The 21,067-nt window shown below is 52.3% G+C and overlaps 1 protein-coding gene across 1 annotated transcript; it reads left to right on the top strand.

Annotated features, from left to right (window-relative positions):
• Positions 1–162: 162 nt before the first annotated feature.
• On the top strand, positions 163–20,146 carry THEG (theg spermatid protein). Its single transcript, XM_032625281.1, is given in 12 exon segments — positions 163–185; positions 283–409; positions 5,933–6,282; positions 7,159–7,275; positions 7,399–7,435; positions 7,438–7,472; positions 7,974–8,035; positions 8,643–8,712; positions 10,109–10,226; positions 12,666–12,825; positions 19,871–20,017; positions 20,052–20,146. Coding segments are annotated over 12 exon segments (1,341 nt in total).
• Positions 20,147–21,067: the final 921 nt, after the last annotated feature.

Below are 21,067 nucleotides of genomic sequence, written 5' to 3'. Positions count from 1 at the left end.
AAGACTCTGGGGGAGGGGCTGGGGCTCAGAGCAGCAGTGGGAGAAAGGGGGTTGGTTGTGATCCAAAAGGCCGGGCCCTGGGAGGGCCAACCCTCCCCGCTTCATGAGGGGCTGGGCTTCTCGCCTGTTCTTCCTGGGCTGAGCTCTGGGAAGCCTGTGTCTATGCCCCTGTCCCATGCCAAGCGGTCAGTGGGGCTGAGGCCAGCAAGCTGGGGCGGGAGTGCTGATGGGTCGGCAGAGTGGGGGTCGCGGCTCACTAGTGTTGCCGCCTCGTCGCGGCAGGCGGAAGCCCCAGCTGCAGGAGCCGCTGAAGCTGCCCGCCTTCACGCGGGTAACCTCCACGGGCACTGTGCTGAACCATGTGGGCTGCACCATCCTGGGCATGAACACGGCGCAGCTGTACATGAAGGTCCCAGGCAGCCAAACCTATCTTTGTGAATTAGTGATTTTTTTCTGGATATATACCCAGGAGTGGGATTGCTGGATCATATGGTAACTCTATATTTAGTTTTTTAAGGAACCTCCATACTGTTCTCCACAGTGGCTGCACCAATTTAAATTCTCACCAACAGTGTAGGAGGCTTCCCTTTTCTCCACACCCTCTCCAGAATTTGTTATTTGTAGACTTTTTGATGATGGCCATTCTGACTGGTGTGAGGTGATACCTCATTGTAGTTTTCATTTGCATTTCCCTGATGATTAATGATGTTGAGTGTCTTTTCATGTGTCTGTTGGCCATCGGTATGTCTTCTTTGGAAAAAACGTCTATTCAGGTCTTCTGCCCATTTTTTAATCAAAAAAAAATTTTTTTTTTTTTTTTTGCGGTACGCGGGCCTCTCACTGTTGTGGCCTCTCCCGCTGCGGAGCACAGGCTCCAGACGCGCCGGCTCAGTGGCCGTGGCTCACGGGCCCAGCTGCTCCGCGGCATGTGGGATCTTCCCGGACCGGGGCACGAACCCGTGTCCCCTGCATCGGCAGGCGGACTCTCGACCACTGTGCCCCCAGGGAAGCGCCCCCCACCAATTTTTTTTTTTGATGTTGAGGTTTTGGTTAGTTTGCTTTTTCTTAGTTCCTTGATTTCCTTTTTTTAAATTGGATTATACTTGATTCACAATGTTGTGTTAGTTTCAGGTGTGTAGTAAAGTGATTCAGTTGTATATATATATACCCTTTTCCAGATTCTTCTTCATTGTAGGTTATTACAAGATAATGAATATAGTTCCCTGTGCTATACACTAGGCACTTGTTGTTCATCTGTTTTATATATAGTAGTTTCTATCTGCTAATCCCAAATTCCTAATTTATCCCTCCTCCACCCCATTTCTCCTTTGGCCATAAGTTTGTTTTCTATGTCTGGGAGTCTATTTCGGTTTTGTAAATAAGTTCATTTGTGTCACATTTAGATTCCACCTATCAGTGATATCATATGGTATTTGTATTTCTCTGTCTGACTGACTTACTATGATAATCTCTAGGTCCATCCATGTTGTTGCAAACGGCATTATTTCATTCTTTTTTATGACTGAGTAATATTCCATTGTACATATGTGCCACATCTTCTTTGTCCATTCATCTGTTGATGGACACTAAGGTTGCTTCCACGTATTGGCTATTGTACATAGTGCTGCTAGATGTTGACTTGTATGAGCTGTTTATATATGTTGGATATTAACCCCTTATCGGTCATATCATTTGCAAATATTTTCTCTCATTCGGTAGTCTGCGTTTTCATTTTGTGGATGGTTTCCTTTGCACACAAAAGATTTTAAGTTTAATTAGGTTCCATTTGTTTATTTTTGCTTTTGTTGCCTTTGCTTTAGGAGACAAATCCAAAAAAATATTGTTGAGATTTATGTCAAAGAGTGTCCTGCCTGTGTTTTCTGGTTTCTCCTCTTACATTTAGGTCTTAAAGGTCTTAAACTCCCTTTTGAGTTTGTTTTAGTGTATGGTGTTAGAGAATCTTCCAATTTCATTCTTTGGCATGTACCACTCCGTGAAGAGACTGTCTTTTCTCCATTGTATGTTCTTGCCTCCTTTGTTGTAGATTAATTGACCAATTAATTAATTGCGTGTGTTTATTTCTGGGCTTTCTATGCTGTTCCATTGATCTGTGTGTCTGTTTTTGTGCCACGTGTCTAGATTTTTCATTTATTGTCTTTTGATGATCAGAAGAAGTAAAATTTGGCACGGTCATTTATGATTAGCTTTTTTTTTTTTTTTTTTTTTGCGGTACGCGGGCCTCTCGCTGTTGTGGCCTCTCCCGCTGCGGAGCACAGGCTCCGGACGTGCAGGCTCAGCGGCCATGGCTCACGGGCCCAGCCGCTCCGTGGCATGTGGGATCCTCTCGGACCGAGGCACGAACCCATGTCCCCTGCATCGGCAGGCGGACTCTCAACCACTGAGCCACCAGGGAAGCCCTGATTAGCATTTTTGTGTCTCGTTCAATAAAAACCCTTTCCTACCCCAAGGACAGAAAGATGGCTACCTTAATTTCTTTCCATAAGTTTTAAAGTTTCGTTTTGGCCTTTAAATCCTGAATTGATTTAGAGTTGCTTTGGAGTGTGGTGTGAGGTAAGTGTGGTGGAAAGAATAGCGGTCCCCAAAGAAGCACCCATCTTAATATCTAGACCCTGGGAACCTGTCACCTTCTATGGTCAAAGGGATGCAGACGGCGAGGTGGGCAGACTAGCCTGGTGACCCAGGTGGGCAGAACTTAATCCTGTGGGTCCTTAAGAGCTGAGACCCTCTCCCGGCTGTGGTCAGAGAAGTGAGAAGAGAGTCTAAACATGAGAGAGACAGGCCTTGTCTTGAATATGGAGGAAGGGGTCTGGGCCGAGCCATGCGGGGGAGTCTAGATGCCGTGAGCAGCCCTCCGCTGACAGCCAGGAGGAAACAGGGACCCAGTCCCGGTACTGCGAGGAACCGAACTCTGCCGACCCCCAAAGGGGCAGGGGACTGGTCCTCTGGAGCCTCAGGAAGGAGCTAGCCCCACCCAGTGAGACCCATCTTGGACATCTGACCTCCAGAACTGTCAGATGTTACATCCCTCCCGTCTGAGCCTCTAAGTTTGTGGTGATTTGTATGTAGCAGTAGAAGAGGAATTGAGAGGGATCCCGTCTTATTTTCTGCTGTCTGCGTGCCCCGGGCCCAGCACCTGCAGTGAGATGTCTCCCGGCTGCTACCCCTGTTCTCTTTCCATCAAAGTTCCAAATGCCCCTCAGCCTGTGCTAGTGCCCCTTCACTTTCCGCCCAGTGAACCTCAGCTCCTGGACTGTGAACTTCCTTGCTTCTTTACTTGTCTGAGCAGCAGAGATGGACCCTGGCTCTCCTTCAAGGGCTGGCAGAGCTCTGGCCCCTGGAACGCCCTCTCCTGACCCCATAAGAGTGCCTGGCTGGAAAGAGGGATGTGGGGCTACGGTGAAGCCACACCCTGCCCCTTCTATGTGACTGTGGGTGGGGGAGGCCACGTCTCAGCCTCCCTGGAGCCCAGTGCCCAGTCTGCACCCCGGGCTGTGACCAGTCCCCTCTCCTGGGGTTGTCACGGGGACAAATGCACTGCCTGATGGGCTCCCTCGTGCAGGATGGCGGACGTGGTCGCAGCTCGTCGGAAGTGGGTCTAGTTTGCCATCTCGTAGCTAAGTGGCCTTGATTGTTTTAGTGTCTTCTTAAAAAGATTTTTATTGGAGTCTAGTTGATTTACAGTGTTGTGTTACTTTCTGCTGTACAGCAAAGTGACTCAGTTATACATATACACACATGCACTCTTTTTTAGATTCTGTTCCCGTACAGCTTATTACAGAGTGTCGAGTAGAGTTCCCCCTGTGCTACATATTAGGTCCTTACTAGTTATCTATTTTATATATAGGACCTTGTTTTTTTTATAAGCGGCCTCACTTTTGAACAAAGATCTTGTATGGGACTTTGCAGTGATGACAGATCTCTCTGGTTGCAACAGCGTGGAACTTATCTTTTTGTGAGTCACTGCGTGCCAGGTGAGGGTTTAGGACACTTCACGACAATGGGATTTCTTGAGGATCTCCCAGATTGAACCAGACGCTCTCTAAGGCCTTCCTGTCTGGGACCCTCACAGAGGTGATGGCAAGGCCACACCCAGGCGCGAGGCATCACAGGCACGGGAGTCTTAAATGATGTATGGGGCACAGCCAAGCAAAGGAATGGAGAGTCACACTGGGTGGGGTCTCCACACAGAGGGGGATGTGGTCCTGTGATGCCCTGAGGGGGTTTCCCAAAGGCTGGATCCCGGGATGGGGGGTGGGGCGGGAGTTGGGGCGGTGAGGGATGGGGGGGTGGGGCGGGAGTTGGGGCGGTGAGGACCAAGCAACTACCCTGACAATCACTTTCTCCCTTTTTTTTTTCTTCTTTTTCTTGGCCGCATGTCTCGTAGGATCTTAGCTCCCTGACTAAGGATTGAACCCAGGCCCTGACAGTGAAAGCGCTGAGTCCTAACCACTGGACCGCCAGGGAATTCCCACCATCACCTTCTTTGGACCACGTGAGACAGCCTAGTTTGAACACCAGCTATCGCTGAAGTTCTCTCTCATGAAATGCTGGGGCTGGAAGGGTATGTATCAGGGTGCTTGTGGCTGCGGGGAGCCGAAAGCCCAGCTACAACGACTCAGCCTTCAGAGAACTATTTGTGTCAAGTAACAGGAAGCCCAGACACAGAAGACTCCAGGGTCGCCAAGTGGACGATCTTTCAGCCCACGTCCTGAGACTAGCAGGTCTCATGGTCACAGTGGAACAGGGAAGAACAAATCTGACTCCACGTTCGAGCTGTTTCTTTTGCTTTAACCTTTGTGCCCTGTTGCCCGTGTTTAGTCGTGCTGGCTCTGCACCTTTTGTACAAGAATGTTGCCTGTAGCCTGAAATATACGGGAGAGCCCTTGTCTCAGGGCTCTGACCTTGAAGAGCCCATTCATAGGGAGATAAAAAGAGCAGGACAGAGAATAACATTTGTCTTGCTGGCGGTTTACAGGAACAACATGACCAGCTTCAAGAACAAAGGATTCCAGCACCGCCAAGCCTGCCACAACCTACCACGCCCCTCCCACACCTTGCCTTTAAAAAGGCTTTGCTGAAACCCTTGGGGAAGTTCAGCGTTTTGGAGGCACTAGCACCCGTCTCCTTGCTCGGCCCTGTGATAAACCTTTCTCTACTCCAAACTCTGATGTTACGGTTTGCTTGGCCTCGGCCACATGGACTTGCGTCCGGTAGCAAGATGACTGCCTGTGCTCTAGACACCACACGCAGTCCCAGAAATAACCAAGAAGAAGACACAGGGTCTCTTCTTCCTGTCTCGAGAGAGGACACCATCCCTCAAAGCCCCTGCAGACCTTCTCTCAGGTCCCATGCCTGAGCCAGTCCTGGGGAAGAGGTGGGACCCCTGGTGAACCGTCACACCCAGCATTGACTCCCCCACGTGAACACAAACAAGTCCTTTACTAAGAAGAAACGTAGGGTGGAGCTGGGTGTGTGCCCCAGCACCGAGCCCTGTTCCCAGGGTAACTGCTCACTCAGCAGCCCTTCCCCGAGAGCCCTCCCAGGCCCCGGGACACCAGTGAATGGGGCACTCACGGCCCCTGGCCTGGGAGGGCGACTTGCTACAAGGCTGTGCCAAACACCATGGAGAAGTCAAACCAGTGCCGAGATGCAGGGAGACCCAGGAATGGGGCGGCCTTCCCAAGGAGGAGCCCCCAGGATGTGTGTGGGCAGAGGCACTGACAAGTGCAAAGGCCCTGAGGTAGGTTCATGTTTAGCGAGCAGGAAAGCAGAGCGGCAGGAGGGGAGCGGGTGGGCTGAGGTTGGAGGGGTGGGCGGCCCCACGAGGGGTGCCCACCGCCTCAGATGCGTGGGCATGGAACGTAGGCTGAGAATGTGGGCGGGCCGTGCTCCTGTTGCCCGGTGACCACAGACAACGAGAGCAAAGCTGCAGGGCTGGGAAGGGCCCAGCACACGGGGGGACCGCCAGCAAAGCTCGCTCTACAGCCACCGCATGTCGGAGGCCGCGGACCAGCCAGAAAGGGGGCAGGATGACGGCACCCTGGGCCTCCAGGGCCCCACGTATGAGAACCGAGGGTCCAGGGAGCCCAAATACCGGGGTCTGGACGATGGGCACCTGGGATTGGAAGACCAAGAGGAGGAAACTCCCCCTGAGGAGGTGACTGGGGAGGAATTCGTGGACGCCCAGAACCCGGAGGAGGCCCTCGCGGAGCTGGAGAGGGTTCTGGAGAAAGACGCGGAGGAGGGCGTGCCTGAGATGAGGTGGGCAGGAGAAGCGGGCGCCCAGGCTGGGGTGGGCGGGGGTGGCCCTGGGCGTGGCTGCACTGGCCTGGGTGCTCACTCTAGTGGTGAAGTTGTCAGCACCTCACTGCTCTGAGGAGGAAGGCGGCAAACAGCCCCTGTCCAGGTGGCAGGGGAGTCGTCGTGGAAAACCCTACTCAAACGCCAACTTTGGAGGTGGCAGAGTTGAGAGGTCGTGAGCCCTCCATCCGACAGAAAGAAAAAGAAATGGGGGAGAGTCTCCCAACCCCCAAAGCTGAAACCATTGCAAGTACCATACATTGCCGGAAACGCTTTCGGTGGCCAGGAGGACACCCCGAAAAACCGCGGGTGCTCCCTCTAGGGAGGGACCCCCTGCCTTAGTGTGTGCATGGGCTCCTCGGCTGGAACCCCTCGCCTCCTGGTCCTGGGTAAGCACGCGTCCCTTCAGGCACTGCAGAGGGGCCTTTGCCCTCCCGGCACAGTGACGGAGCTCGTGTGATGAGCGTACAGGGTGCTGTGTGATGCGGCCGGTGGGGCAGGGGACTTGGGCCGCGTAGAGGGCGGCGCTGCGCATAGGCGGGGCTCGGGGAGGGGTCCAAGCCGGGACAGGAGACTGGATGTCTTGGTGCTCTGGGGGCTTCCTGGGGGCACTGTCCATGGCTCAGCATCCCCTCTGTGGCCCTGCAGGCGGGAGCAGGTCTCTGTTCCGTGTCACAAAGGAGGGAACCGAGGGCACTGGCTGGTGGCAAAGCTAGGATTTCAGACCAGTCTTCGTGGTGCCAGGGCTCTCCTCCAGAGGGCGGGGCGAGAGCACAAGGATGGTTCTACCCCGCCGGGGGAGCAAGGGCTCTGGCCTCAGCGTCCACCTTCCCTCAGCCGGCTGTCCATCTCCCAGAGGACCCCTGGCACCTCCGTGGGCTGGGAGAGGAGGAAGAAGAGGCGGCTGTTTGAGTTGGCGAAACCCAAGACCAACTGGCAAGTCTTGAAAGACAGGTGAGGTGTTGGGCGGCCTGGATGGAGGGGTCTGAGAGGGGCACGGTGCCCTTGGCAGCCTCTGGGTACCGGCCGAACCAGCGGGGCCCAGCGCAGAGGTGGGCGGGGCCCTGTCTCTCGCAGGATGGGGTGCTGCTGCAGGGGCTACGCCTGGATCTCCCCCCCAGCATGAGGAACCTGCAGTTCTGTGTCTACTGGTGAGTCCCGCCCCGCCGCTGCCCACATCGTCGGGAAGGGGGGCCTTCACCGGAACCACCCTTCCTCTGCTGGGACAGGGCTGGGGGAAGGACTCTGCACTGGGGGCCCCGCCCCAGGATTCCCAGCTCTACCTGGAGCTCTGGACCCAGCCCCTGGCTTGAGATGGGTCTGCTCCTAGACGCCGGGCCGCTTCTCAGTTGCGCCTCTTTTTTTCCAGCTCCCTCCTTCTCTGAGCACCAGCCTTGCTCAGAATAACCTACACTCTCCATGCCTCTGAGACTTTTCTCCCGCGTCCGTGTGTCCCTCTCTGACCTGCCTCTGGTGCCCATCTACTTACTGTCTCCTTTCTTCCCCCCTGGAAGCTCTCCCTCCCTCGCCCTCCAGCGGCCCCTCTCCCCACTGTCTGTGTTATGGGGTGCCCTGAGTTCTGCTGCTGAATGGGGCGCAGACCGCTGGGACACTGGCTTCCCTCACGCTGGGCCCCACTGGGTGTGTTCCAGGCCATCTGTGTACTGGACAGAGAGGTTTCTTGAGGATACCACCCTCACCATCACGGTGCCCAGTAGGTTGACCTACCTAACCCTAACTCCTTCTCCGCAGGGCGGGGGGCATCAGGGGGAGGAGGGCTGGCCAGGCGCCTGTGGCCGGGTCACCCCCATCTCACCGTGACCTGCACCTGGCTCTGTTTGGGGAGACCGAGGGGCCTCCCAGCCCAACCCTCCCAGGGGTCCCTGCGGGACTGCCCCTCCCCCATCTCCCAGGAGCGCCTCCACCCCCAGTCTTCCAGGGGTCTCCTCTCTGGAGTCTGTCCCCAAGCTGGAGGCTGGTCCTGGTGGGGGAGGGGTGGGGGGGCAAGCTCTCCAGGGGAAATCACAGTTTGCATCTCAGTCAAAGTGGGGTCAGTACTAGAAAACTCATTTCTGGAGAGCCGCTCAGGGCGAGTTCTCTCTTGGGTTTAGAATCCTCTGCAGTGAGCACGGAGGCCCCTGGAGCCCAGGCCCGTCCTGCAGAGGAGCCTGAGCCCCCGTTCCCCGCCACCCCTGTGTGCCCCGCGGTCCCCTGGTGAGGGTGTCTGCTGTGAGCTGTCCCTTGTGTGAAGCTGAATTCAGGAGGAGGGAAGCCCTCGGGGAGGGGCAGGTTTCCAGGGAGCTGCCTCCCCTTTTGTGCAGAGGTGTCCCGCCGGGTGGCGGAGCTGGCCCGACCTAAGAGGTTCTACTCAGAGTATTACAACAGCAACAGGTAGGGGGACAGCCGGGCAGGGACCTCTTTTCCTCGGGGCTTGCAGGGGAGGGTCCAGGTCCTGGGACCAGGAGACCCATTCACGCCGGCCAGGCAGTGAGCCTTTGAAGCTCGGCTACCCAGACAGGACGCAGGAGGCTCTCAGGGCTGCGGGGCAGGTGCTGGTGTCGCTCTGGGCAGCTGGCGGTTGTGAGACTGATGGTTTTAGGCGCCTGCCTCCTGGCACGATTCTGTCTCAGTTCTTGTGCCTTCCACGCTTGCTGATGTGGGATCTGGTGTTATTAGACACAGACTGGTTTCCTATCTCACGCGCGTGTAGAAAGGAAAACGTGCCCGAGAGCCCCACTCACCCATGTTGACAGGCTCCAGCCACCGTTTTGTCATCTGTAATCTGGAATGACCTCTGTGTGACCTGTAATCTGGGGTGACCTCTGTGTGACCTGTAATCTCGGAGGTGACCTCTGTGTGATCTGTAATGTGGGGTGACCTCTGTGCGACCTGTAATGTGGGGTGACCTCTGTGCGGCCTGTAATCTGGGGGTGACCTCTGTGATCTGTAATCTGGGAGGTGACCTCTGTGCGATCTGTAATCTGGGGTGACCTCTGTGTGGTGTGATCTGTAATCTGGGGGGGTGACCTCTGTGTGACCTGTAATCTGGGAGGTGACCTCTGTGTGATCTGGGGTGACCTCTGTGTGACCTGTAATCTGGGGGGTGACCTCTGTGTGATCTGTAATCTGGAATGACCTCTGTGGGACCTGTAATCTGGGAGGTGACCTCTGTGCGATCTGTAATCTGGGGTTACCTCTGTGCGGCCTGTAATCTGGGGGGTGACCTCTGTGATCTGTAATCTGGGCGGTGACCTCTGCGTGATCTGTAATCTGGAATGACCTCTGTGCGACCTGTAATCTGGGGTGACCTCTGTGTAAACCGCCTCATGGAGCACAGCCAGTCATGGATGGCCCCGGGCCTTCTGGTCGGGCTGACAGCATTTATCCACTGCATTCCAGCCTCAGAGATGTGAAAATAAGAGTCTGCCTCGGATCAGTGAAATACGGCTGTTTCTGGGGCAGAGGCGGAGCCGAGACCCGATTTTAGGAGGTGGGGTGGTGGCAGGGCTGACTTTCATCCCTTCGATCCACCTCCTGACCCCAGCCGGACGGTGGGAGTAGGGGAGACGGCTGGGAGGGGACTACCAGGGAGAGGGTCGCTCCATCCTTGAGAATAGGGGGCTCTGTTAGGGATTCTTTTAGGAACCCCTCTCGGAGGTATTTTGAAAACCCTGCACTGCACCAGGCTCTCCCTGAGCCCCAGAGTCAGAGAGGAATCGTATACACACGAGCACACAGACATGGCCCCGGGCGGCGGGTTAGGGTCTCAGGCCTGCCTCTCCCTTAGGACCACCCCCATCTGGCCCATTCCCCGGTCCACCTTGGAGCACCGAGCGTCCAGCCGCCTGCGGGAACTGGCCACCCCGAAGGTCCGGAGTAACATCTGGAGTATACACATGTCTGAGGTGGGTGCCCTTCTCCCCCTGGAGCTCCCCAGCTACCCCCCGGGGGCTCAGCGGCTCCGGAAGGACAAGAGGCAACAGACGTGCGACTGCTTCCCTGAACCATCGGGAGTCACAGGGCTTTGTTCAAGAAAAGGCGTTACTTTCCTGCCCCGGGGCCTTGAAGGCAGTGCAGGGACCGCCCTCCGCTGCCTGTCAGCTCGGAGGGGAGCCGGAACAGGGCGGCCGGACAACGGCGGTTCAGAGGTGACAGCGGAGTTCAGTCCATTCTCAATCTGGTCCTTTGCGCTCCTCCGGTTGAGGCTCCCCCACCCCCGCCCCGGCTCAGGCCCGTCTCCGCCCCGGCGGCCCGCAGCTACCCTCCTGCACCTGCGCGCTGCCCCGCCCTGGGCCAGCAGCACGGAGTCCCGCTCCCCTGGGAGGGGCCGCCGTGGGGGCGTCTCGCACCCACCGAAGGACACGTGCTTGTTTCTGGGTTTTGGTTCCCGCACACACGGCTGCCGTGAGAATCTGGGTCTCTGTGGGATACGTTGCCGTATCTCCAGGGTCAACACCCAGAAGCGGGGTCCTGGCCAGGAGGCCTGTCCGACTTTATCAGAGACTGAGCACCTGCTCCCACAGTGGCCGCCCCGTCTGGCACCGTGTGTCCATTTGCTGGTTTGTCCGTTTATTCCTTTACGGCCGGCCGCCCTGTCAGGTGTGCGGTGGGACGGCCTTGTGGTTTAACGTGCGCTGGATCCGTGTCTTTTCATGTGGTTGTTTGACAGAACCCCAACTTGAACACTTTTACAACTAAATGCAGACAACACACTGCTTCTCCCAGAAACTCTTCATATGGATTTCTAACAGGCGAGGGTAGTTTAAAACCCCTAACAACAAAGATCCCACTGAAAGAATTTAACAATAATACCTTAGTGTCCAAATACCCAGTCCATGTTCCGTTTCCCCAGTTGTCTCAAAAAAAGGCTTCAGGGCTTCTCTGGTGGCGCAGTGGTTGAGAGTCCACCTGCCGATGCAGGGGACGTGGGTTCGTGCCCCGGTCCGGGAAGATCCCACATGCCGCGGAGCGGCTGGGCCCGTGAGCCATGGCCGCTGAGCCTGCGCGTCCGGAGCCTGTGCTCCGCAACGGGAGAGGCCACAACAGTGAGAGGCCCGCGTACCAAAAAAAAAAAAAAGGCTTCAGCAGTCAGTTTGGTTGGATCGGCATCCGGAGGAGGGTCTGGCCCCACCTCTTACCTGGAGACATACCTGCTGTTTTCCCGGACCGTGCCTTGCCTTTGCCAGTTTAGCCTTCAAGTCCTTCTGTGCTCCAACACCCTCTGTGGCTCCCCAGTGCCCCGGGAAAGCCAGCAGGATGGGGCCTTCTCCATCCCTACTACCCCGTGTGCCCCCTGTTGGACTAAATGCAGGTCCCTCAACAAGCCCCTGGGCCTTGGCATGTGCAGCTGGGCATGTTCCTGCCCAGCCTGGTGGGGGCCCCATCCGACACCCCTTCTTGCTTCTTCCCAGCCCCTTTCACATGCGCTCTGGATGGGCTGTCCTCCTTCCCTTAAACGTGAGCCCCCCGAGGACATGTGTCCGTGTCTGCTGTGGCCTTACTGCAGAGCTGGCCTTGCCCCGAGCAGGGCACGAAGCAGTCGTCGATATTCTTCGAATGCATGGATAAGTGACTGTTTCCCTGCCTGTCACCCCTGCAGACGGGGGGCCCCTTGAGGGCAGGACCGCAGGCTGACTCAACCGCCTCATCTGGTGACCTGAGCTGTGAGGGCCGTCCGGGTGGGCAGAGAAGGAGGGGAAGAAAGGAGAGGGGACGGAAGGGGTGGTTGAGAGGGGCATGAAATTGTAAGCGCCAGGATGTCTTAGACAAGAGTAGTGTCTGTGATTTCTCAGCAGGACACTTTCAGGAGGAAAGGGACTCATCTTTCAGTCTCCCTAGAGAACATTACAGCCAATCCTCTGCCTCTGGGCAGTCTCCTACCCAAAGTGCACCCAGCAGAGAGCTTTTGTAAAACATTGTTACACACACACCAAGTGCTTGTACAATTCACCCTCCTACCAGCCACGTATTGGGATCTCTCTCCTCCCACCTTCCTGCCAGGGCTTGATGACGCCAGACTTTTTCACTTTTGCCAAATTTGTTGGCATGGAGTGATAGTTTGCTGTTTTAATTTACATTTCCCTGGTGCACAGAGAGGATTATTGATCCTTTGGGTTTACTTTCCTGCACGATTAACTCAGTTTCCTATTGATTTTTCATGTTGTTGATTTAGAGAAGCTCTTTATTTATGATGGCTACTACTAATCCTTTGCTGAACACACTGCAAACTAACTTCTTTCCAGTCAGTCTTTTGTCTTTCAGTGTTGCCTTCAGGGTCTTTCTGAACCAGGGACCATGAGGAATCATGGGCTGCTTTACTCTTTCCCCTCTAATTCTGTTTCTAGGTGTCCCAAGTGTCCAGGGCAGCCCGGATGGCCACCCCCAGTACGAGGATCATCCAGCTGGCAAAGCCCAGGGCTCCAGCCGCCCTGCTGGAAGAGTGGGACCCCATGCCAAAACCCAAGCCACACGTGTCAGACTATAACCGTCTCCTTCACCTGGCCAGTAAGCAGGTCCCCGGGGATCGTGCATCTTATGAAGCGTCCTTCCCCACTGGACGCGGGCGGGGGCAGCCAGTCAACTTGGACCTGCTTCTGCCAGATTTGTGCTTCCCTAGCTCCACCTGCACTGCAGACCGGCTGTCCGGATCCCTGCGGTCAGTTCATCTGTGGCCTGCGTGGGCTCCCTGGGGGCTGGCAGAGGGAATCGCTCCCCCTGGGTGGGGGGCGGTTTGTGGGTCTCCCAGCACAGCAAGTGGGTGCAGAAGGGAAACTTGGGGTGCAGGGCCAGGGCCAAAAGAACCAAGCTGGGGCACAAGGGCTCTTTACATGGTGTTGGCCTGACTCTCTTCCTGTCCTTTATTTTATTTATTTTTTTATACAGCAGGTTCTTATTAGTCATCCATTTTATACACATCGGTGTATACATGTCAATCCCAATCGTCCAATTCAGCACACACACACACCCCGTGGCTTTCCCCTTTGGTGTCCGTACGTTTGTTCTCTACATCTGTGTCTCACCTCCTGCCCTGCAAACCGGTTCATCTGTACCATTTTTCTAGGTTCCACATACATGCGTTAATATACGATATTTGTTCTTCTCTTTCTGACCTACTTCACTCTGTATGACAGTCTCTACATCCATCCACGTCTCAACAAATGACCCAATTTCATTCCTTTTTATGGCTGAGTAATATTCCATTGTATATATGTACCACAACTTCTTTATCCATTCGTCTGTCAGTGGGCATTTAGGTTGCTTCCGTGACCTGGCTATTGTAAATAGTGCTGCAGTGAACATTGGGGTGCGTGCGTCTTTTTTTGTGTGTGTGTGGTACGCGGGCCTCTCACTGTTGTGGCCTCTCTCCCGTTGTGGAGCACAGGCTCCAGACACACAGGCTCAGCGGCCATGGCTCACGGGCCCAGCTGCTCCGTGGCATGTGGGATCTTCCCAGACCAGGGCTCGAACCTGTGTCCCCTGCATTGGCAGGCAGATTCTCAACCACTGCGCCACCAGGGAAGTGCCCTGTTGGTATCATCTTTAATTTCTTTCAGCAATGTCTTATAGTTTTCTGCATACAGGTTTTTTGTCTCCCTAGGTAGGTTTATTCCTAGGTATTTTATTCTTTTTGTTGCAGTGGTAAAGGGGAGTGTTTCCTTAATTTCTCTTTCAGAGTTTTCATCATTAGTGTATAGGAATGCAAGAGATTTCTGTGCATTCATTTTGTATCCTGCTACTTTACCAAATTCATTGATTAGCTCTAGTAGTTTTCTGGTGGCATCTTTAGGATTCTCTATGTATAGTATCATGTCATCTGCAAACAGTGACAGTTTTACTTCTTCTTTTCCAATTTGTATTCCTTTTATTTCTTTTTCTTCTCTGTTTGCCGTGGCTAGGACTTCCAATACTATGTTGAATAATAGTGGTGAGAGTGGACATCCTTGTCTTGTTCCTGATCTTAGAGGAAATGCTTTCAGTTTCTCACCATTGAGAATGATGTTTGCTGTGGGTTTGTCTTATATCGCCTTTATTATGTTGAGGTAAGTTCCCTCTATGCCCACTTTCTGGAGAATTTTTATCGTAAATGGGTGTTGAATTTTGTCAACAGCTTTTTCTGCATCTATTGAGATGATCATATAGTTTTTCTCCTTCAATTTGTTAATATGGTGTATCACATTGATTGATTGGCGTATATTGAAGAATCCTTGCATCCTGGGATAAATCCCACTTGATCGTGGTGTATGATCCTTTTAATGTGTTGCTGGATTCTGTTTGCTAGTATTTTGTTGAGGATTTTTGCATCTATATTCATCAGTGATATTGGTCTGTAATTTTCTTTTTTTGTAGTATCTTTGTCTGGTTTTGGTATCAGGGTGATGGTGGCCTCATAGAATGAGTTTGGGAGTGTTCCTTCCTCTGCAATTTTTTGGAAGGGTTTGAGAAGGATGGGTGTTAGCTCTTCTCTAAATGTTTGATAGAATTCACCTGTGAAGCCATCTGGTCCTGGACTTTTGTTTGTTGGCAGATTTTTAATCACAATTTCAATTTCAGTGCTTGTGATTGGTCTGTTCATATTTTCTATTTCTTCCTGGTTCAGCCTTGGAAGGTGATACCTTTCTAAGAATTTGTCCATTTCTTCCAGGTTGTCCATTTTATCGGCATAGAGTTGCTTGTAGTAGTCTCTTAGGATGCTTTGTATTTCTGGGGTGTCCGTTGTAACTTCTCCTTTTTCATTTCTAATTCTATTGATTTGAGTCTTCTCCCTCTTTTTCTTGTTGAGTCTGGCTGATGGTTTATCAATTTTGTTTATCTTCTCAAAGAACCAGCTTTTAGTTTTATTGATCTTTGCTATTGTTTTCTTTGTTTCTATTTCATTTATTTCTGCTCTGATCTTTATGATGTCTTACCTTTTGCTAACTTTGGGTTTTGTTTGTTTTTCTTTCTCTAGTTCCTTTAGGTGTAAGGTTAGATTGTTTATTTGAGATTTTTCTTGTTTCTTGAGGTAGGCTTGTAGAGCTATAAACTTCCCTCTTAGAACTGCTTTTGCTGCATCCCATAGGTTTTGGATCATCGTGTTTTTGTTTTTATTCGTCTCTAGGTATTTTTTGATTTCCTCTTTGATTTCTTCAGTGATCTCTTGGTTATTTAGTAACGTATTGTTTAGCTTCCATGTGTTTGTGTCTTTTACGTTTTTTTCCCTGTAATTGATTTCTAATCTTATAGCGTTGTGGTCAGAAAAGATGCTTGATATGATTTCAGTTTTCTTAAATATACTGAGGCTTGATTTGTGACCCAAGATGTGATCTATCCTGGAGAATGTTCCATGCGCACTGGAGAAGAAAGTGTAATCTGCTGTTTTTGGATGGAATGTCCTATAAATATCAATTAAATCTATCTGATCTATTGTGTCATTTAAAGCTTCTGTTTCCTTATTTTTTTTCATTTTGGATGATCTGTCCATTGGTGTAAGTGAGGTGTCAAAGTCCCCCACTATTAGTGTGTTACTGTCGATTTCCTCTTTTCGAGCTGTTAGCAGTTGCCTTATGTATTGAGGTGCCCTATGTTGGGTGCATATATATTTATAATTGTTATGTCTTCTTCTTGGATCGATCCCTTGATCATTATGTAGTGTCCCTCCTTGTCTCTTGTAACATTCTTTATTTTAAAGTCTATTTTATCTGATATGAGTATTGCTACTTCAGCTTTCTTTTGATTTCCATTTGCATGGAATATCTTTTTCCATCCCCTCATTTTCACTCTGTATGTGTCCCTAGGTCTGAAGTGGGTCTCTTGTAAACAGCATATATATGGGTCTTGTTTTTGTATCCATTCAGCAAGCCTGTGTCTTTTGGTTGGAGCATTTAATCCATTCACGTTTAAGGTAATTATCGATATGTATGTTCCTATGACCATTTTCTTAATTGTTTTGGGTTTGTTTTTGTAGGTCCTTTTCTTCTCTTGTGTTTCCCACTTAGAGAAGTTCCTTTAGCATTTGTTGTAGAGCTGGTGTGGTGGTGCCGAATTCTCTTAGCTTTTGCTTGTCTGTAAAGCTTTTGATTTCTCCATCGAATCTGAATGAGATCCTTGCCAGGTAGAGTAATCTTGGTTGTAGGTTCTTCCCTTTCATCACTTTAAGTATATCATGCCACTCCCTTCTGGCTTGTAGAGTTTCTGCTGAGAAAAGAGCTGTTAACCTTATGGGGATTCCCTTGTATGTTATTTGTCATTTTTCCCTTGCTGCTTTCAATAATTTTTCTTTGTCTTTAATTTTGCCAGTTTGATTACTATGGGTCTTGGCGTGTTTCTCCTTGGATTTTTCCTGTATGGGAATTGCTGTGCTTCCTGGACTTGGGTGGCTATTTCCTTTCCCATGTTAGGGAAGTTTTCAACTATAATCTCTTCAAATATTTTCTCTGGTCCTTTCTCTCTCTCTTCTCCTTCTGGGACCCTTATAATGCGAATGTTGTTGCGTTTAATGTTGCCCCAGAGGTCTCTTAGGCTGTCTTCATTTCTTCTCATTCTTTTTTCTTTATTCTGTTCCACAGCAGTGAATTCCACCATTCTGTCTTCCAGGTCACTTATCGGTTCTTCTGCCTCAGTTATTCATTTCAGTTATTGTATTGTTCACCTCTGTTTGTTTGTTCTTTAATTCTTCCAGGTGTTTGTTAAACATTTCTGCGTCTTCTCAATCTTTGCCTCCATTCTTTTTCCGAGGTCCTGGATCATCTTCACTATCATTATTCTGAATTCTTTTTCTGGAAGGCTGCCTATCTCCACTTCATTTAGTTGTTTTTCTGCGGTTTTATCTTGTTCCTTCATCTGGTACATAGCCCTCTGCCTTTTCATCTTGTCTGTCTTTCTGTGAATGTGGTTTTTGTTCCACAGGCTGCAGGATTGTAGTTCTTCTTGCTTCCGCTGTCTGCCCTCTGGTCCGGCCCGCAGTCCCCAGGACTGTTGCGGCTTCGGCTGCTGGGGGCCCTCCAGAGCCAGCAGCCTCAGTGAGGCCGCCCTCCCCTCGGGCTCCGGGGCAGTTCAGTGACGGTGGAGGGAAGAGACCCCGAGCCAGGAGTTCCAGCTCTGTGGAACTGCGGGCTGCATTCTGGGCCTCTTCCTGTCCTTTAAAACAGAGGACATACCTGGTTCCCCCACAACAAAAGTAAAATGCACTAATTGTAGAGAGTTTGAAAAATGCAGAAGAGCATGAAGAAAGGAATCTCGCCGCCCAAAGGTAGTCAGAGGCTTAGGAAAATTCACTGTGTATCCCCGGCTCCTGGCACGTGGTCACCAGAGAGCTTGACTGGCTGTTTTGGTATAATCTGCTGTGTCCTATTTTCTCCGTTTCCTGTTTCCTTTTTTTTTTTTTGCGGGGGAGGTGGTTATTGATTTGCAGCAGCTCTTTATATAAGATGATCACTAACCCTATGTCGAGCACGTTGCAAAATAACTTCTTCCCAGTCTTTTTTCTTTCGAGCTTGCTTGTGGGATCTTTTGTTTGTTTGTTTGTTCATTCATTCGTCTGTTCCCTTAATGTTTGTTAAAGTATTTGTTGAATTTGTTATGACTGGTTAAATGCACAGAAACACAAATACACACGCACTTCTCTCTCAAACCAGCTTGTCTCACACACATATGCATGAACACACACGTCTGGAATATAATAAGCACATGTACATTTGTACCTGCACACGCGTGTATATTCATCCAGGCTTCAGGAGCACATATCAATGCACATCCGTGTGTGTATGGATAAAACTGGTGTAGGGCTGTGTTTTTCAAACCGCAGACTTCCACCCACTGATGGTTGTGACCAGCATTTAAGAAGTGAAGTGAGGATACGTGCAGTGCAGGGGCCACGTGGGGTGGGCACTGGTCCGTGCCGTTTTGCATTTGTGGGTACTGTGTGGCCGTGGACCAGTCACACTCTCAGGCTGTGACCAGAAGATTTTCGGAGCCCAGATGTTACAACAAAGGGAATGCCCCTGAGTCTCCCTGAGGACTCCCAGAAAGGTGGGCTCTGGGCAGGTCCTCCCGAGGTCCCCCAGCCCCTCCCTTTTGGGGGCCCCAGCACATGTCACCCACCCAGGAGTTGTAGTCCAGCCTGAGGCTGGTGGAAGGGCCCCCCTTCTTTTCACCGAGGGCCTCTCCCCCGAGCTGTGGGTTGTCTGCTGACCAGGGGAAGGGCCCTTTTGCGATTGCAGGGTGTTGGAGCAAAGAGGAGTTTGGAAAGGCAGCCCTCAAAACCGAGGGGCCCAAAGTTAAGGCAGTGGTCACCGCTGGCCACCAGCGGTCACCTCTCTCCTGGTCCCCATGCAGGCCATGCCCCGTGGCTCCCGCCGTGGAGGAAGGGGTGGCGGAGAGGTGGCGAAGGGGGCTGAGCAGGAGAAGGGCCGGGGGTCCCGGCAGGTGAACGGAGGGGGCTGGCTGAGCCACAGGTCTGCTCTGAGAGCTGTCTGTCCACGACTAAAGTGGAATGAAAGCCAATCCGTCCATTGATTTAAGTCAATTAACAGATTTTATTAAAATTAAACAACGATAAAAGTCCAGCCCATATCGGGTACCGGTCCCACGTGGCTGGTGGGACCCTGTGGAGAGGGCCCAGCTGGGGCTGCAGGTACAGGGGCAGCAGGGGCTGCCTGAGCCCCTTCCTCACCCCCAGCCCCCAGGGTACCTTTTTCTGCTCCCTCTGAGCCCCCCATCTGGGACCCATGGCCATTTGAAATATTTTTTCTTTACAATTCACCCTTTCACAGTGCACAATTCAATATTTTCCAGTACGTCACAGAGCTGTGCACGCACCACCACAATCAATTTTATTTTATATTATTTATGTCATTTAAAAACTCGTATATATATTTTTTAATTTATTTTTTATTCAAGGATAGCTGATGTACAGTGTTGTTAATTTCTGCTGTACACCAAATGACTCAGTTATACACATATATATATTCTTTTTCATATTCTTTTCCATTATGGTTTATCACAGGATATTGAATATAGTTCCCTGTGCTATATAGTAAGACCTTGTTGTTTATCCATCCTATATATAATAGTTCGCGTCTGCTAATCCCAAACTTCCAATCCATCCCTCCCCCTCTCCACCTCCCCCTTGGCAACAAGTCTGTTCTCTATGTCCCACACAGTCGATTTTACAACACTCCATCCCCCCAAAAATGAGGCCCCGTCCCCTCCCCTAGCCCCTGACAACCAGGAACCCACTCTCTGTCTGTGGACTGGCCTGTTCTGGACGTTTCCCATCAATGGAATCACACACCGTGTGTCCTTCTGTGTCTGGTTTCTCCCACTGCATCGTGTCCTCAAGGTCCAGCCACGTTGTAGCGAGTGTCAGGGCTTCACCCCTTTTCATGGCTGAGTGATGCTCCCATGTGTGGAGGGACATGTTTGTTTATCCATCATCTGTTGACAGACAGGCCATTAAACTTGGGAGCTCTGACCCAGAAGGCTGATCTCTGCGGGGCGAGGCGGGGGTGGTGGTGGCTGCATGCCCCAGGCTCCGGCTTCTGACACCACCCCCTTCTCCCGCCCTCTCCAGTGCCCAAGGCCCAGTCGGACATGTGTGTTCCTGACCGAGACCCGCGCTGGGAGGTGCTGGAGGTCACCAAGAAGGCGGTGGCCAGTCCCCGCATCGTGTCCCTGGCCAAACCCAAAGTGCGGAGGGACCTGAGCGAGGACTACAACCCCTACCGCGTCTCTCCAGCCTCCCTGGTGGCTCGTGCGTCCCCTCGCCTGCACGAGCTTGCCACTCCCAAGAGCGTCACCAAAAAAGCATGAGCGGCCCAGGCCTGGCCCCTCAGCCCATTCCCCGTAAACACCCAAGTGCAGCCTGACCCTCCCTGTGTGTGGCTCTGATTACTTTGGCCTGGAGCCGGGAGGGCAGCGGGGGCCCGGGGGAGACAGTAATAATAATGTTTATGTTTGCATCTAACCTGCAATCCTACAGCCCTTTTTCCCCAGTCACGTTCCCCTGGCGTCGCCAGCCCCTCGAGTGGCAGACTCCACGCTCTCCCACGTCAGAATTTTCCCTCTGAACCACTTCTGTCCCAACTTGCTTATCCAGACGCATCCTGGGCGTCCACAGCACCTCAAACTCAGTGACCTCCATAAGAAACCAGCCGATGCCTGTTGCGTGATTATGATCTTGGCAGTGACCCGACGGGGGGACTGTCGGTGTCTCCCCTGTGCTGAGGTGGAGGCTGAGGGTCACAGAGTTTGTGAAAGGCCCACCCGAGTTTCCCACGGCATCTGGGACAACTCACCATGAACCGGGGCCTGAAAACCACACAGATGGGTTCTCTGACAGTCCTGGAGGTCAGGAGTCCGGCTCGGGTCTCACGGGGCTAAATGCAGGCGTGGGCAGGGCTGGTCCTTCCGGAGGCTCCAGGGCAGCATCGGTTCCCGCCTTTTCCAGCTTCTAGAGGCGCCGCACCCCTGGCTCGCGGCCCCTCCTCCATCCTCACAGCCAGCAGCGCAGCATCTCCCGTCTCTCTCTGCCTCTGACCCTCCCGCCTCCCTCTTATAAGGACCCTGGGATGATGCTAGGCCCACCAGGGAATCCAGGGTCATCCCCATCTCAGGGGCCTTAACTTAATCCCAGCTGCAAAGTCCCCTCTGCCCTGTGAGGTGACACATCCGCAGGGCCCAGGAAGGACGTGGGTGTCTTTGGGGGCTCTTATTCTGCTGAGCACAGTGGGAGAGAGATCTTTTCTGTCTCTGCAACCCTAGAGAAAGT

This window comes from Phocoena sinus, chromosome 3 (assembly GCF_008692025.1).
Source record: "Phocoena sinus isolate mPhoSin1 chromosome 3, mPhoSin1.pri, whole genome shotgun sequence".
NCBI lineage: Eukaryota > Metazoa > Chordata > Mammalia > Artiodactyla > Phocoenidae > Phocoena > Phocoena sinus.
The sequence above is the reverse complement of the archived record's forward strand: the minus strand, read 5'-3'. Positions and strand labels throughout refer to the sequence as shown.